Source organism: Spodoptera frugiperda, chromosome 9, assembly GCF_023101765.2.
Source record: "Spodoptera frugiperda isolate SF20-4 chromosome 9, AGI-APGP_CSIRO_Sfru_2.0, whole genome shotgun sequence".
Taxonomy (NCBI): Eukaryota; Metazoa; Arthropoda; class Insecta; order Lepidoptera; family Noctuidae; genus Spodoptera; species Spodoptera frugiperda.
Window position 1 is genome coordinate 922,981 of NC_064220.1, and position 15,373 is coordinate 938,353.

The 15,373-nt window shown below is 34.8% G+C and overlaps 1 protein-coding gene across 2 annotated transcripts in view; it reads left to right on the top strand.

Moving 5' to 3' along the window:
- The first annotated feature begins 1,572 nt into the window (after positions 1–1,572).
- The window catches only part of LOC118270968 (maternal embryonic leucine zipper kinase), a 41,014-nt gene continuing 27,213 nt past the window's right edge, over positions 1,573–15,373 (top strand). Inside the window, exon 1 of one of the 2 annotated variants that reach the window (XM_035586820.2) lies at positions 1,573–1,807. Coding sequence is in view for 1 of the 2 variants with exons in the window: in XM_035586819.2 (XP_035442712.2) it covers positions 10,645–10,685 (41 nt within the window). In the remaining variant the exon portion in view is untranslated. Of the gene's footprint in view, positions 1,808–10,548; positions 10,686–15,373 lie in introns of those variants that run through there. The other variant, XM_035586819.2, reaches the window with a different exon arrangement.

Here is a 15,373-nt window from a genome sequence, read left to right on the forward strand (position 1 = left end):
GCTACCGAGGGCGAACTGCCTAGCAGGCTACCGAGGGCGAACTGCCTAGCAGGCTACCGAGGGCCCGGCTCGAAAAGCAGGAGCAAAAAAGAGGTGATTTTTAGTCAGTAAGAGTCTGATACTCCTTCTCGCCTCACCTAAGTCATTGGTCCAAATTCATTAATCCTATTTATTTTTTGTAAGTTTATATAGGAGCCGATCATTAAAACAGTCTGTAGTTACTAATACTACCTATTGGCTCGCTTAGCACAATTTCCGTGTGTATCATCATAGCGTCCACGTGCGATCACCTTGTGAATAGAACCATTTAATTTATATTTAACGAATATTTATTTATGGAAAATGTATTATTGAGAAGGTAAGGAACTATATGTTATATGGTAAACTTAATGAACATACTGAAAACATCATTTCAACCTTTTTTATATTTTCCAGGTTTTCGATAACGCACTCGTTGTGGTTATGCCTCGTATTGCAGGTGTTTTACGTCGGTGGACGTCTTCTGTCTGATGATATTGATGCATCAGACAGAAGACGTTATGCATTACAAAAAGGCGCCTGATTTAATAGTTTTATGTGCCTATAAAATATTTTTCCTATCATTATCATCATACCAGCCTCAAGGCGTCCTGCTACTGCTGAACCTATGTTCACGGGGAGGCCTATGCCTCCCCTAATGACTTTAAGTTTAATTTATAGTATGCATTTAATATTTTCCCTGTAACTATACCCAATTAATAACCCTGAAACTTTTAGTAAACAATCTTTTAGAGAGTAGACTATGTAGATAGATACCTATCTCCAATCGTTTGAAGTTATTATAGGATTTCGCAACATCTGCGATGTAGTCGCGGACACCTACTGTCGACATTCGCCAGAATTCTAACGGTTGCAGGAAGAATGGCTGGACACAGTGCCAATGGCATTCAATGCCAAACTTTGTTTCATAATCTTCACTGTAAAGCTGCCCAAAGTTGATTAAAAGTACTTTTTTATACTGCAGTTTGGTAGCAACAACGCTTACGACCTGCCTAATGATAAGTGATCAGAGAGATTGTAAAAAAAAACATTTTTTAAAGAGTAATGATGGAGTTTCTTGCTCGTTCTTCTCCATTCGAAACTACACTTTGGAACGAGCACCTAGCTTCACTGACAGACTGACGGACAATTTAATATGACGTTTTAAAAGTGCCTAATTTAGGATTAACTCAAATAAATGCTTTGACTTTGAAGTCGGCACCGTCTCTCTCTGATATTGCTACTTGCAATGCCGGTGTCATCGCAAACGCATTGCAGACCACGTAGCAAACTGTTTGTTTAACTTTTAAAGTGTTCTGACGTGTCTCATTTAAGGCGACACAATCGTGCACAATTTACCTTTTAAAGAAGTAAAGATCAATGTTTACTTATATTACACACAATATAGAACTCGATGGTCTACAATACCTTTATTGAATCGTCGATTTTCTCTTTCATACCAGTAATAATAAAATTTAAAAAAGTATATCTCAATAATGCCGTCTTTATCTCGTATTACTGGTACGATAAAATTAGAAACGTTGCCCACCACAGTGGTAGGAGCACAGTCGCGATCAGGCGTCCGCGGAGAGCGCACGTCACGTTACTGCGGTTGATTCATTTAAAAACTTTTTACACTCAATTTTGTTTTGAACGTAGTGTAGAGTGAGTAAACTATATTAAATATAGTGTTTTGTAACCGGTGCAAGTGGTTCGTGTGCGTTTTTAATTCAAAAAACGAAAATCTATTTGGATGTTTTTGATTGTAATGTGAAATTGTTTTTCGGAGGTGAGTTTGTGTTTGGCTTTTTTAATAATTTCTATTTCAAAAACAAAGAATTATACTGCTCAACTTTGTTCAATGAAAAAAATACGACTAAAGCTGTAAGAAAATTAAAACGTCCTTTCAAATTAAGACTACAACTTTGTCGACTGACTGCAGTTCGTCAAAACTTTCGCACACTCTCAATTTAAAACCGATAACAGTTTAAACTTTTTTTCTACTGCGTCTCTTTAAACTTACGTAAAAAAACACATTTGTATTTAAAAATAAGCTCTTAAAACTTAGGTCTTAGATCAACAGGAAAGTTGCATCCATTAGGTCACCTAAGAGAAACGAGTTTTATTTTCACACACTATTCCTACGTGTGTTATACCTATGTTTATATTAAAACAGTAAGTAGATATACCTACCTACTACCATACTATAAGTTCACACATATAGCACATCACTATACACCAAAAACGAACTACAGACAGCACTATTCTAACCAATTGTTCTCAAAAAAAACTTTTCTGAGATTTCCAAAAGAAAATAATTTGAATGTAGACTGAAATAAATCCTCTTTTGACATTTAGACTGCAATAAAAACGTGGTTTTAAAAAAATACAGGTTATACTTAGTGCTGTTGTAACGGTTTTTGCATACGTAGGTATCAAGTTGTCGGTTGTCGGTCGTCCGTTGTGACGAGCGAAATTGGCGACGTTTTTACTTAATGTACACGTTTCTAACCTACTTAAGGAGTACCTGTATGCATATTAGGTAGATATCTACTTGTAGACTTATGTTGGTGAAGACAGAATAGAATACATTTGGACACTGGCAGTGTAGTCGACAAAATTGAATTGGAGGTTCGGTCGCCATTAAAGAAGAAAAAAAAGCATTTATTCCCATCTCTCGTCTTCCCAAAGGAGTTATAAGAACCGACCACCGAATAAAATACTAGAATACATATTCAAAATTCAAATTCAATTTATTTGCAAGAAATACATATCTTACAAAGGAAGATCTTACAGCCTAAAGTCATATTATACAGACACCAAACAGCAGTGTTCTCTGATAATCCTGATCCGTTAAAACTGCAATCTCCAACCGCGACAAGCGTGGAGATTATAGCAAAGTCCTCTTTTATTAAGGAGGTACATAGTCCAGTAGTGGACTCTCACAGGTTTGGTGACCTTGATGATGTAAAGGAAACGTTTGGAAGTCTTTGTTTGGTTGTTTTATCAAAGCATATTGTTGTCTGGCTATTTTAGAGGTCACAGGAACGCCTGATCCTGTTTTCGACCTCCAGACGCAGCTAAACCATTGTTAATGCCGTTCTCGCATTTAAATTCTTGAGTCGTAGTCGCAAAGGATTCTGGGATATCAAGCTCTCAACTAGGGTTAGGGATAACTAGAATTGTAAGAGATAGTTTTGATGTTGTCAGTCCACTGTAACACGTGAGCCTAATATCAAAATATGGAACACCTACCAATTTTTTTAAGCACTTAAATCTATTGAAAATCCCTAAATTGAGACCCGATAATTACTTTTGTCAAAATATCTGTGCATATATCTTCTAGCACTATAAATTATTTAGTTAAAGAAGTAATTTTCTTCAATTGGCTTTTTATAATATTGTACTTGACTTAGTTCGTCAGAAAATAATAGCGTGCAAATAAGTATAGTTTCGGAAGTACCCAAAACTTCTAATTATCTCTAGACTATTAATCCATAATCTTCCCCAATTTCAAGGCGACCCTTTATTAGTGTAACAAACTCGATTAGGTAGATTTTAACATTGATATTAAAGCTATGATAACAATAGAAGTATCCAATACAGGAACACGTTACCATATCGGAATTCATATTGATAACACGTGATAACTGATTGCTTGGGCTTGAGCAATCAATTTATGCGTTTCCATCAATGTTATCGTACAATTTATGAATACAATGTCCGGCGTTGCGTTCAGTTTTATTTATTTTCTTGTTCATAATCAAACAAAACACTTGAATTTTCTCAAGAGCATTAGCAAAAGTGGATGGAAATGATTAATGTAACAATGAATCGTTTGGTTTCCTGTCATCTTCCTCGTCATCAGAAGACGAAAGCGTATACCTTATGAAGGAGGGCAAATTCTAAAAGATACTGACCATACATCGGTCTCCATCTTAAATTTTAAGACCATTTGCAAACTACTCTAGCTCAAAATGAAATCGCTTGTCATAAAGATATAGAAATAGGTATTGAAACGACTGTTTTCCTATTAATCATTGAATAAAAAACAAAGAGCACGAAATATGTGGTTGACGAACGTGTTGCGAATGCTTATTTACCTTGAAATAATAAAACAAATTCCTAACTGACTGTCTGCTCTTTTGACAAAAAAGAAAATAGTCTCTAGAAGTAGTTCTAGACTAGTTCTTTTTATTATATTTCTTCTTGCTACTCCTACTACTACTCCTTGTCTACTCCTTCATTCTCCTGTCAGTATATTTTGTTGAGGTTCCTTTAACACACTTATTGCTAACGATGGATACATTGATCCATCTTTTATTGGATTCTTTCCACCTTTCAGACCGTTTAAATCCAACACACCAACCAACGTGGCATTTTCTCACATACCAACAGAGAAAAAATGTATAAACATAAACATCGATTTATAGAAACTAATATAAATAATAAATAACATACCAAGCATTTGTATCAGAAGTCATTTGTATCCTAGGATGTGGAGATCCTTCAGCTATATCTGTTCGTATTGTTGTAGTTTAAACAAAAGGTGATCGGAACATATTATACGCAAGGCACAGCTATTGTTTGGAAAGTAATTCTCTAAGACAATAGTTGAGGATGTTGTTAGTCGCATAGATGGAAACAGATATAGTATTCGTTGCATTAATACATACTTATGCGGTGTTAAATGTATTATTGTGTGTGAATGCTGCTTCGCAATGCTGATGAGATGAGAATCAATAAGGAAGAGAATTTGATCTATTTGATTATTGGTCTAGAATAAGATAGTACTTTGATAGCTTCCTTCGGCTTGTATAACAAACTGTTTCGTCAGTTTCGATGGTGTGACGCTAGTGCAGCATATGGGAATGTCACATAGAAAAAGTTCAATTAACTTGTTTTAGGGAGAAAATCATCCAATGACTTCTCCCTCCTTGGGCGAGGCGAGAGGGAGTGTCAGACTCTTACTAACTAAAAACCACCCCGTTCCAACTCTTGCTTTTCGAGCCAGAGCCAGTAAACCCGCTAGGCAGTCCGCAGCTCCGGATAGTTAAGTTCAATAGACTTAGATCGAGAATTGTAATAACATTAAAAATAGTTAAAAGACTGATAACTGATTGCTTGGGTGAAGTCATCACAGTTCTATAGTAAGTCCCTATGTAATGTGAAGAAGATGAATCAACTGAGAGAATCTTTCAATAACCTTGTTTGACCATGGCATGAAATAAAAAATGGTAGAAGATTTTTTACCTTAGAAAAAAACTAAATTAAATCAAATGCCAATCAATATTTATATCTATCTATTTGCTAGCTAACTATACAGTCTGTGGTTACGGGCATAAATAAACACGACTAAGCAAAAACTATTTTTATGCGGTAAACTATAAAACGACCACAACATACTCTTTGGTGTCGGTTTTCATAAGATATATGATATATTGCTACTTCAGAACATCTGGTCTGGAATTAAGTCCCTTTAGGTACATACATACCTAGTTAAATATGTATATACTTATGTATCTACGTCAACGTGATCGTATGTATATCATTTGGACTAATGTTATATGAACAAATTAAAGGTTAGATAATTGATTTTAAACTCTAAATATCATTAGTTTTATGGTCTTTAATTGCATGAAAAACATTATAACAGAAAAGTTAGTGTGTCTAATCTCTGTTCACCCCTTTAGCGGAAAACAGGCGTATGTAAACGTTTCAACTCCCGCATCGCTATTATTTTGACACCATAATGAATACTTTTCCCTATCACATGATTTATTCCACTGCGTTACTAGACAACAAAGGGTATTGTTGTAAAATATTTTAGTTATTCACAATATTTCCCTTTATCTCGGGCGCCATTTATTTCAATCTCAATATTTACAAACAACAGCGGTATCTGTTCTTTACATCGAAATACTCGTAAAAATTACATAAACAAACCGAATTCGTTGTTGATTTTCTTCTTCCGAACGTTTTAATGTTCGGTTGGAGGCCATTTTGGCATTTATTATTGCAAAAATGCAATTTTCCGTCACAGACCTTTGTCCTGTTTGCAGTGTGCTAAATAAAATAAACTTTAAAGGGTCTAAGCATTGTTTTAATGTAGTTTTCAAATAACAGATGTTTCGACTTCGTAAATTGGCTTTATAATAGATAAATGACCAACAAGAAGAACCAGCTTCCCCGTCTAAAAGTACCAAATTACTACGTCAATATCAGAAAACTAGACAAGCAAGTATAACAGTGAACAAAACTTAGTTTGTACGGCCTACAACACTCAATAACTCGAATGACTCACAATTTTCTCTAAACGGTAACAGACTGGTCGTTTATTGATTAGTTCCACTTAACATAGACATATAATTTTAGCCACTGGTTAGTATGAATGTGTGATTTTTTGCATCGTCTCGTCGGTTCGGAAATAGACCGTCTGGTTGGCGCGGCCTCGCGTACCTCGCTCGACTGACATCGGTGCACATTGCTACCTAGATTTTACAGAATTATATGACTACTATGCGTGCTACTAGTTGTAGTACTACACCGTGAACTGTTGCCCTCTTTACAATGTTTGTACGTCATCTTATTTACCAATGAACTGTGTAAATTAAATCTGTATAAATAAAAATGAATCGCTAAATGTATGTACGCGCTAATCTTCGGAATTACTGGTTCAAATTGAATAATTATTTTTGTATTGGATAGCTTATTTATAGAGGAAGATTTTTGGCTATAAAACATTGCACTACGATAAACAGGAGCCGAGCAGAGCGGGTGAAACCGCGCGGGAATACCTAGTAAACAACTCTAATTTATTTTTAGAATGTGTAATGCCCATTAAGTATATCCATTGAATAGTTTCTACAAAAGCTTCGGAAGTACAACTTCAGCTGTGCTTACATTAACGAGGTTTTAAAAAGATTCCGGGGTTCTCAGAATAGAAATAAAAACCAATTTCCTAGAACGTATATAATCCTCGTATATAAGTCTCAATTGATCCGTGTTAATGAATCATTAAAGACGAAGATTGAAGGTGTCAGAGAGTCGGAGCCCAAGTGAAATCATTATGTGATTTTTTGCGGATATATTATGCGAGTGAAAGTAGACGGTTTATCAGATCCACGAACTATAATGTCAACTGAGTGATCAATGCAACAGCTTCTGGAGAAATTCGCTCAAATCATTGTGAATGTGTTTCTTTCTCGTGTCACTCGGTGTTACTGTTTTAATTCATTGCTCTTACCAGTTGAAAGAACGTAAAAGAGAATCGTGTTTTCTGCGTAATAAATGTTAATCCCTGCACCTAAAGATGCCTTTTTTAAGGGGGAAAATCATGCAATGACTTCTCCCGCCCTGGGCTAGGCGAGAGGGAGTGTCAGACTCTTACTGACTAAAAACCACCCTATTCCTACTCCTGCTTTTCGAGCCGGAGTCCCGCTAAGCCTGCTAAATAGTCCGCAGCTCCGGATACCTAAAGATGCCTTGGGGAAACATGAAGTCCAATTTGTCTCTCCACTTTTCGTTTTCCTAATTAGATTTTGGGTTGCATCTTAACCAGATTTAGTTGAATTGCAGTATTATTAAGCCCTTTGCTTACCAATGAATTAACAATCACACCCTCTTAAATCGCATTCCTTGTAAATACTATTATATCTACAAACATCACACCGAGTCTGCTATTCGTCTCATCTATTTACATTGTTCAATTTATTACTGGAAACTTCCTAGCTCATCCTGTCCTGGCGTCATCAGGCGTGCCACCGTGCCTTACATGGCCCCTGACCATATACCAGTGACCATTGTTGTACCTATGTTAAATGTATTTAGTTATATGTCCTTGTGAATGGGCAGGTCTTGCTGTTTTGTTTTTCTTTTTTAGGGCAGTGTTGATACATTTTCATAGGTGGAAGATTGTCTTCATTAAGGATATTTTAAAAATAGATTAATACGTTAACCGCCATATTGATCACTGGTGACCGACACTTAACGGAAGATTTCCCTTCAATTTACTTTCGGCATTTAATGCTTTAAAGAAGATTTATTGGAAAAAAACTTCTACAAAACAAGAGCTGGTCCCCCAAAATTTAAAAACTGTCGGGTTGCATGCAAAATCACTGATTTCTTTTTTTTCCTTATTGGCAAGACACTGATTACTGTGATAACCTTTGTTGACAGCTGTCATTTTCAATTATTGGAATTTCTAAATTCGAAATAATATTCGTATTCTTCTCGTCTATTTACCGTCAGAAGTCAGAACACTTCTCAATAAAACATAAAAATGAACTGCCGAAGAACCGAAACTCTGTATTATTTATATTTAGACAGTAGAGAACGCCAATGATAATAAAAATTTGAGAATTCTCCAAACATTTCAGTGGCCCTTGTCAGCCGTTCATACACTTGTTATAAACTTCCGTTGACAGTTAAATCTTAATTCGCATTCTTGGCAAGGATTTGAAACAAATTAACTATCACAATCAACTTTATATATCGAGACAAAACAAACAGGCCTGTGTGCTTTGTCGCCTACACAATAACATTTGGAATTCCAAAGATCCTGAGTTTTCGGTATCTTCACAGTTAAATAAACATTATTTTGACGATCCTCGCAACCTCCAGAATTCAAATGTGTAGGCTTGTTGTCTTGACCGCCTTTTTAAGGAAAACACACTTTAAAAGTTGACTGATGAATTCCACAGCCGTTCGTTTACTTTACCGAGTTTTAAATTTAATTACCTAGTATACAGAAATGAGTTAAAGATTTCAATTGAACAAAAGGAAAACAATTTGTGTGTGTGCTACGACATTTCTGTTGGTCGCGGGCACATATGTGTCGTGTTCCGTGTGAGCCTTTTATCAGAAACAAGTTTGGAAAGTTAATTCCGGTCGACGAACCCGTGAGCATTCTCCTATCGGTGTGTCGCGACGAAATGGCAGGCTTTGCTCCTCAACGGCTTGAATTTAATTTTCGAACTAAATATCACACACGTGTTCGTTATGTCACCTCTTTTGATAGTTATTACTATTTTATTTTTCCTTGAGAAACTTTCTTCATTAGCATTAGATTTGTTTACGGTTTTATTTTTAATCTTTTCCATTTTTGAAAAGTTTTTACTTAGCTGCAAAATTTATTTTATTTTCACTAATTCAATATAATAAATGCATATTATTCCGATACTGCAGTTTCTCTTGATTTTGCACGTTTATACATATACCGCTTGCTTGTAAACCAAATTTTCAACCGTTAACATACACTATACACATGTAACAAAACATCTATGTGTGAAAGAAATTCAAAAAACAATATTTCCCATGGAAAGATTCGAAGTGTAAATAATCTTTAAACCTCTTAGCTAAAACAACTTCTAAAAGCTACCAGTTGAACAAATCTAGTCCATTCGAGCATGCGTCACGGAATAAATAATCACCTATATACCTAGTAACATGTATATAGGTATATACATAGGTAAAGCTACCTACAAAGTCAGAGCATAAACAATAGTAAACTATGGTTACAAACATGGAAGTTGTGACGTCAGAAGTCGAGAGAACTGCACCCTTAGTATGAGTTTGGTTTACGTATAAAGTTATCGAAACGAGAGTGCGTTCGGCGCTCTGATTGGTTGCTTTATTCGAGCCAGCCAATCAGAGCGCCGAACGCGCTCTCGTTTCGTTGTCGTTCAACGTAAAGCAAACTCGTACTAAGGGTACAGTTGGCAATAGGCTGATCCTGGTGAAACGTTGTGCCAAAATTTCAAATTTATTGTCATTTTTTTAGCCGTAAATCTGTATTTTATGCGAGTTTATTTTGCATTTAAATACGTAACCTATTTCAAACGCAGATGATTTAGTTTTCTCTGCATTTCATAAGTTATTAAGGACAGATAAATAATTCGTGTTATGTAAACTTAATTTGCAATCCCGATGCCCCATTACTGCATAATTAATGACCTGTTATTAATCAGCCACTAAGTATGTATTCACTATAAATTAATGCCCTTACATTATATCTGTGCAGATGATAAACTAGGTATGAATTGCTTTGGAAAATTGGCCGCTTACCCTTACAAATGGCGTCGATGCATTCCATTCATGATGCCAATTGATTCATCGACATCTCATATAATACAATCTTCAGTCCAATCAGTCAGCCATTGTCCGTATCAATCACTTCCTTGGTCCAACCATTATGAAAATTAAGAAAAAAAAGTGACATTAGTGGTGTATTTGAGTGCTTAGTTCTGAATTTGAAAAGTGACATTAATCGTTATGGCGGGATTTTTTTTATTTCAAGATTATTAGATTATTATTTTTTTCTTTTTCTGATCATTTTAAGTGTAATGTAATGAAATGAAATTTCTGAATGTTATGGAAAAATCAATAGCGATATACTTACGAAGCACCACTTATAAACTTAACCTACAAATATTGTTCGAGTTTTATTTTTTTCTAAATTACAAAACATCAAAATCTTCATTACGGTTGGCTGGTAGAGAATGCCATTTGAAATTAAGCCCGTCTTTGTTCATTTATACATACAGTGTTAAATAAATAATAAAATCATCAGAATATTCATCACAGTGATTAAATTTATATGAAACAAAGAAAGGATTTAAACAAAAAATGAGTCCTCTATCGACTTTCAGGAAAACGAACCGACAAATGTAAGTTTTTCACAAAAGAAAAACCCAGAATGCAGACTTTGTTTAACATATTGCATTTAACACCTTGTATTTGTTATAATGATGCATTTATTATGATATCATCACGAAAGCGTGTGATGGTACATTTTTACCTAAATGTTTTATTATTGAAATGAAGTTTTGGAACGAAGTTCCTTATCGCGCGATACGCTGGCTAAGGGAGCAAGGCGAGACAATAATTTCACGTTCTAAAATTTGAATAGTGATAGTGACAGTGACGGCCATATTTATTTGCTTTTTTAAAGAGGCGGGATGGTGATAATGTGATTCTATAATTCTGCCTAGATTATTATAAAATCGATTTGAGAAAAAAAAATCGATTATACATTGAAAATAAATAAAAATAGTACCTCCTATGATACTTAGTTCAAAACGATAGGAACTTCGTTCTAATGAGGTCTCCTACAAGTAACAACTAACTTTTTTAAAACAATAGATACAATTCTGATCTTGTTTTACATGGTGCATGTTTATTCAATCGAAGACGACCCTACGAATATTTTCATAAACATCATCTTTAGCCATGTGTTGTCCAATGTTAGACACAGGCCTTCTCTAGCTATCTCCAGGCTTTTCGATCATGTGCCTTTCGCAACTATTCCTGTTCTCTCTTGTCTTCTGATCTCCACATTAACTAACAATCCACCATTTAGTACTTAGTAGTGTACCTAATTAATGAGGTCTTGTGAAAGTGCTCGCATGTGCATAAAATATTCAATTATCAGTCGTTTATAAAGGTACATTAAACTTATGTATGTATAATTGGTTGTATAACACGTCCAAAAGAATTTCACCTTGAGTTGCGAAAGCTGTGTGCAGAATCGCTTTGTGACCTGTCAGACTGCCACACACCCGCTGTTACTTGGTTAAAATATTATCTTAACACACGATTATAATCCTTTTCTCGAAAGGAAGAAGGCTTTTAATTCCATGCAATGTATCTCATGTCTCGTAAAACCTGGGGTTTCAGTAGGTACTCAAACAAACGACAGTTGGTATCGCTGGTATGAATACATAAGTAATTCAATGACGATAATAATTTTATTTTAATGTCGGAAAAATACCTAAATGTAATTAAATTGGTTGAAATGTTCGTTTATGTGGCAATTTAGATAATAGGCATAAGTAGATAAATAACTGAAAAATATTCTCTAATGAAAGGACCTACAATTTTCTAAATTAGCAACGATTTAAAATACAAAAAATAAATACAATTTTGAAGGTTACGCTTTAGAGGCTCCGGAGCTGCGGACTACCTAGCGGGTTTACCAAGTCTCCGGCTCGAACAGCAGGAGTAGGAACGGGGTGGTTTTTAGCCAGTAAGAGATTTGACACTCCCCCTCGTCTCGCCAAAGGCGGGAGAAGTTATTGGATTTTCCCCCATTAAAAAATGGCTTTAGAGACTTTTCTAATCCAAAGAAGAATACTTTCTTCTATTAACAATCATAATTATTATCTGAACTTCAAACTACAGCAAAAAATTAAAATCTAAATTGCCACATAGCTGTTTCTAGCGCATATTAAATTTAGTTTAAACTTATGTGATTTAAATCGCCCGCAGCGCCACCTAGACAATGCAAATTCTGTTTCTCTTGAGTTCCTAGTTTTATCCTTGTACAATTTTCGTGGGAAATTCCCTTTGTGTACTTTACTTATATTCACCTTTTATTGAAGAACAATTATTATCTATTTCAAGTAGATATGTCTAGAGATTAGAAGCTTATAAAATAATCAATTAACATGATTCAGAGTGGGTGTAACTTCACCAGCTGATTACATTTCTATTAATACTCAATACTTACCTATTTATTGTTGTTATATCTACTTAATTATGTATTTAAGTGCGTATGTAACTAAACTTCATGCATCTTATCCCCGAAGGGTTAGACAGAGGTGCACATTACGGCACGTAATGCTGCTATAAAATGTACGCACTTTTCACCATGTGTGTTGTAAATCCCGTGCACTAGGGGTGTGTCTATTGCCACATTTAGTGCACAATTCCAGACTCTGTGTTACTACTGAGAAGTATTCGACAAATTGAAAAAAGCCCAGTAATACTTTGCCCGACTCGGGAATCACACTCGAGACCCTTTGTCCGGCAGTCGCACTCCACCAACGAGTTATCATTATCATTCCTATTTGCGATTATGCATGTGTACTTAAATCCCATTTTAAAAGAAAATATAGCTATTCTGAATAGCAGAATTACGAAGTACCTATTTAAAATATTTGGCAAATAACTTAGTAAATAGCTAAATAAATGTCTAATGTTTATCAATGGATAATTATTTTTAGTTTTAGTTATCTATCTATAGAAACAATTACGTTTTAAACAAACATAATGAAAAACCGCATTGAGCAAGCGTGGTGATTAATGCCCAAACCTTCTCCGTGTGAGAAGAGGCCTTTGGCCAGCAGTGGCCACTTATAGGCTGATGATGATGAATGAAAGACCGAAAGATATAAGTACTGGTAGTGGTAGCTACATTTTAAAACAATTTAACCTGATTATTTTAAATAAACATGCAGTCAGGCGGAGTGTGCAAAACCTTATCTGACCATCGGCCTCCTTTCCACACGTGGAAATGTGTTAATCTAGCTAATTAGCCAACATATAACCTACAAGATAAAATTAACCTTACGCCACTTTACAACAGAATCTATTTTCGTTAAACGGTAACTTTTGTCGGAAAAATCTCCGATCTCAGTTTAGTTTTGAAAAATGTTTAATGATATGTAATTGGGAAATGCTTAAGAAACGGGTTATTTCTTAATCTAGACTAGATTTATGGTAAATACTGGATTATTTAGTGTTTATCTAGTCTAATGCACTGATGGACTTAATAAATGTATCATAGGAAGTCCAAAAAACCTAAAATAAACTTGTTTGTGGCAATCTCACAGTATTATAAAGTTGAATCATCAGACTGATATAAAACGCAGTGTAACTTTGAATGAACTGATGACTTAATAGATCTAATAATGAATGAATATTGCAATGAAATTAAAATACACAATACGAATTATGAACAAAACAAATAATTTTGAATTAATCAATCCGTCTTATACAAGTAGGTCGAATCTCGGAATACTGAACCGCACCATTACCACCAACCTTGTTCCATTTTAAAAAAAGAATGTTCAATTTTTCTTTTTCAATGTTTTTTTACGCCCCAATGAGTTTTGTTTACGATTGGAAAACTGGCTGAATGTAGTAAATGCTTTTCGAACTATGTTTACGTTCGTGAAAAATTAAAACTTAAATATACTACGTATTGGCATTAGTAGCTTTAAATTCTGTTATATTTTGAGCCAAAAATTAAATAAATATTTCAAAGATTACTTTGTTACTCCAAAGATACTTCAGAAAATAAATAACAAGCACTTACTATTTGAAAACCCCATTCAGATTCCCAATTCGGTCTTGAAAACTATAAAATTTCTTGACAAACCAACAAATAAAACGATTTTCTTCCACAACACTATCAATCAATCAAATCACGCCAAAACTACACCAGCATTCGTCATATTTGCCAACACTGGCATGACAAAGCGAAGCAAAACCTTTCTAAATGCCAACGGCTAGTGATTTAAAATATGAAATACATTTGAGTCCGTGCGATCGACACGATATAATAATGGCCCACAAATGCTAGTTCGTAAATAGACGACCCAAATTCGAGTGCACGACTGGACTGCAGAACGATGTTGTTCCACGGGATAGAGGACAAATATTTGGGAAAGGGATACTTGGGAATGATTAAGTAGGTTTTCTAACTGTAGAAGTAGAAATAGTGTTTAAATGTAGATAGATGGATGAAAAGAAAGAGAACTATGATATTAGAACAAGAAGAAAAAGAATATGAGAATAAGAAGCCGTCCAAGTAATTTGGGATAAAGATGGGACAAATATGATAAAACGTAGAATAGAAAAATGTCTCATTTCCGCAATCTGAGATATATTTTGCAGGTAAACTTGTTAGACCTCAGTTTTGGTTTAAATAGTAGTAAAATAAAAGTGAATAAAACAAAACAAATGAAATAAAAATCTCAAGTTTATAGCCATACATACATACATAACCTCATGCCTGTCTCCCATGGGGGTAGACAGAGACAATGAAACGCCAATTGCTACGAATCTTACACACTTCTTTCGCTTCATCAACAGTCATCAGTCTTTTCAGTTCAAGTTCGGTAGAAATCGCGTTATTCTCGCCAACGCTTTCAAACGATTGCACAAGCGAGATTTTAATTTTTAATTATCACTAAGTAGTCTTAATGAGTCTAAAATCGATTTTTAATGACAACTTTCAATATTATTGATAGCTGTCTGGCTTGAAAAGTTCACGGTCACTTTTGTTTAAAAGACTGGAGAGTGGATTAGGCTACTATTTATCCTTTAATCGTGCGAGTGAACACGAGAATAACAACTAGTAGTTATAAAGTAATAGGGTAGATGACTAAATTTTATTTTAATGTCCGTCTTGTAGATTATTTTAAAATATTAGACATGTATTTTTAATTTTTTAATATTGATTTCAAACATCGCATGACGTAACTTCTTGGTACATTTTAATACGTAGAAGTAACGTGTTTGCTCCCACTCCTAAACTTACTTTGAATAGTTTTATTTAAGTATTGTTATC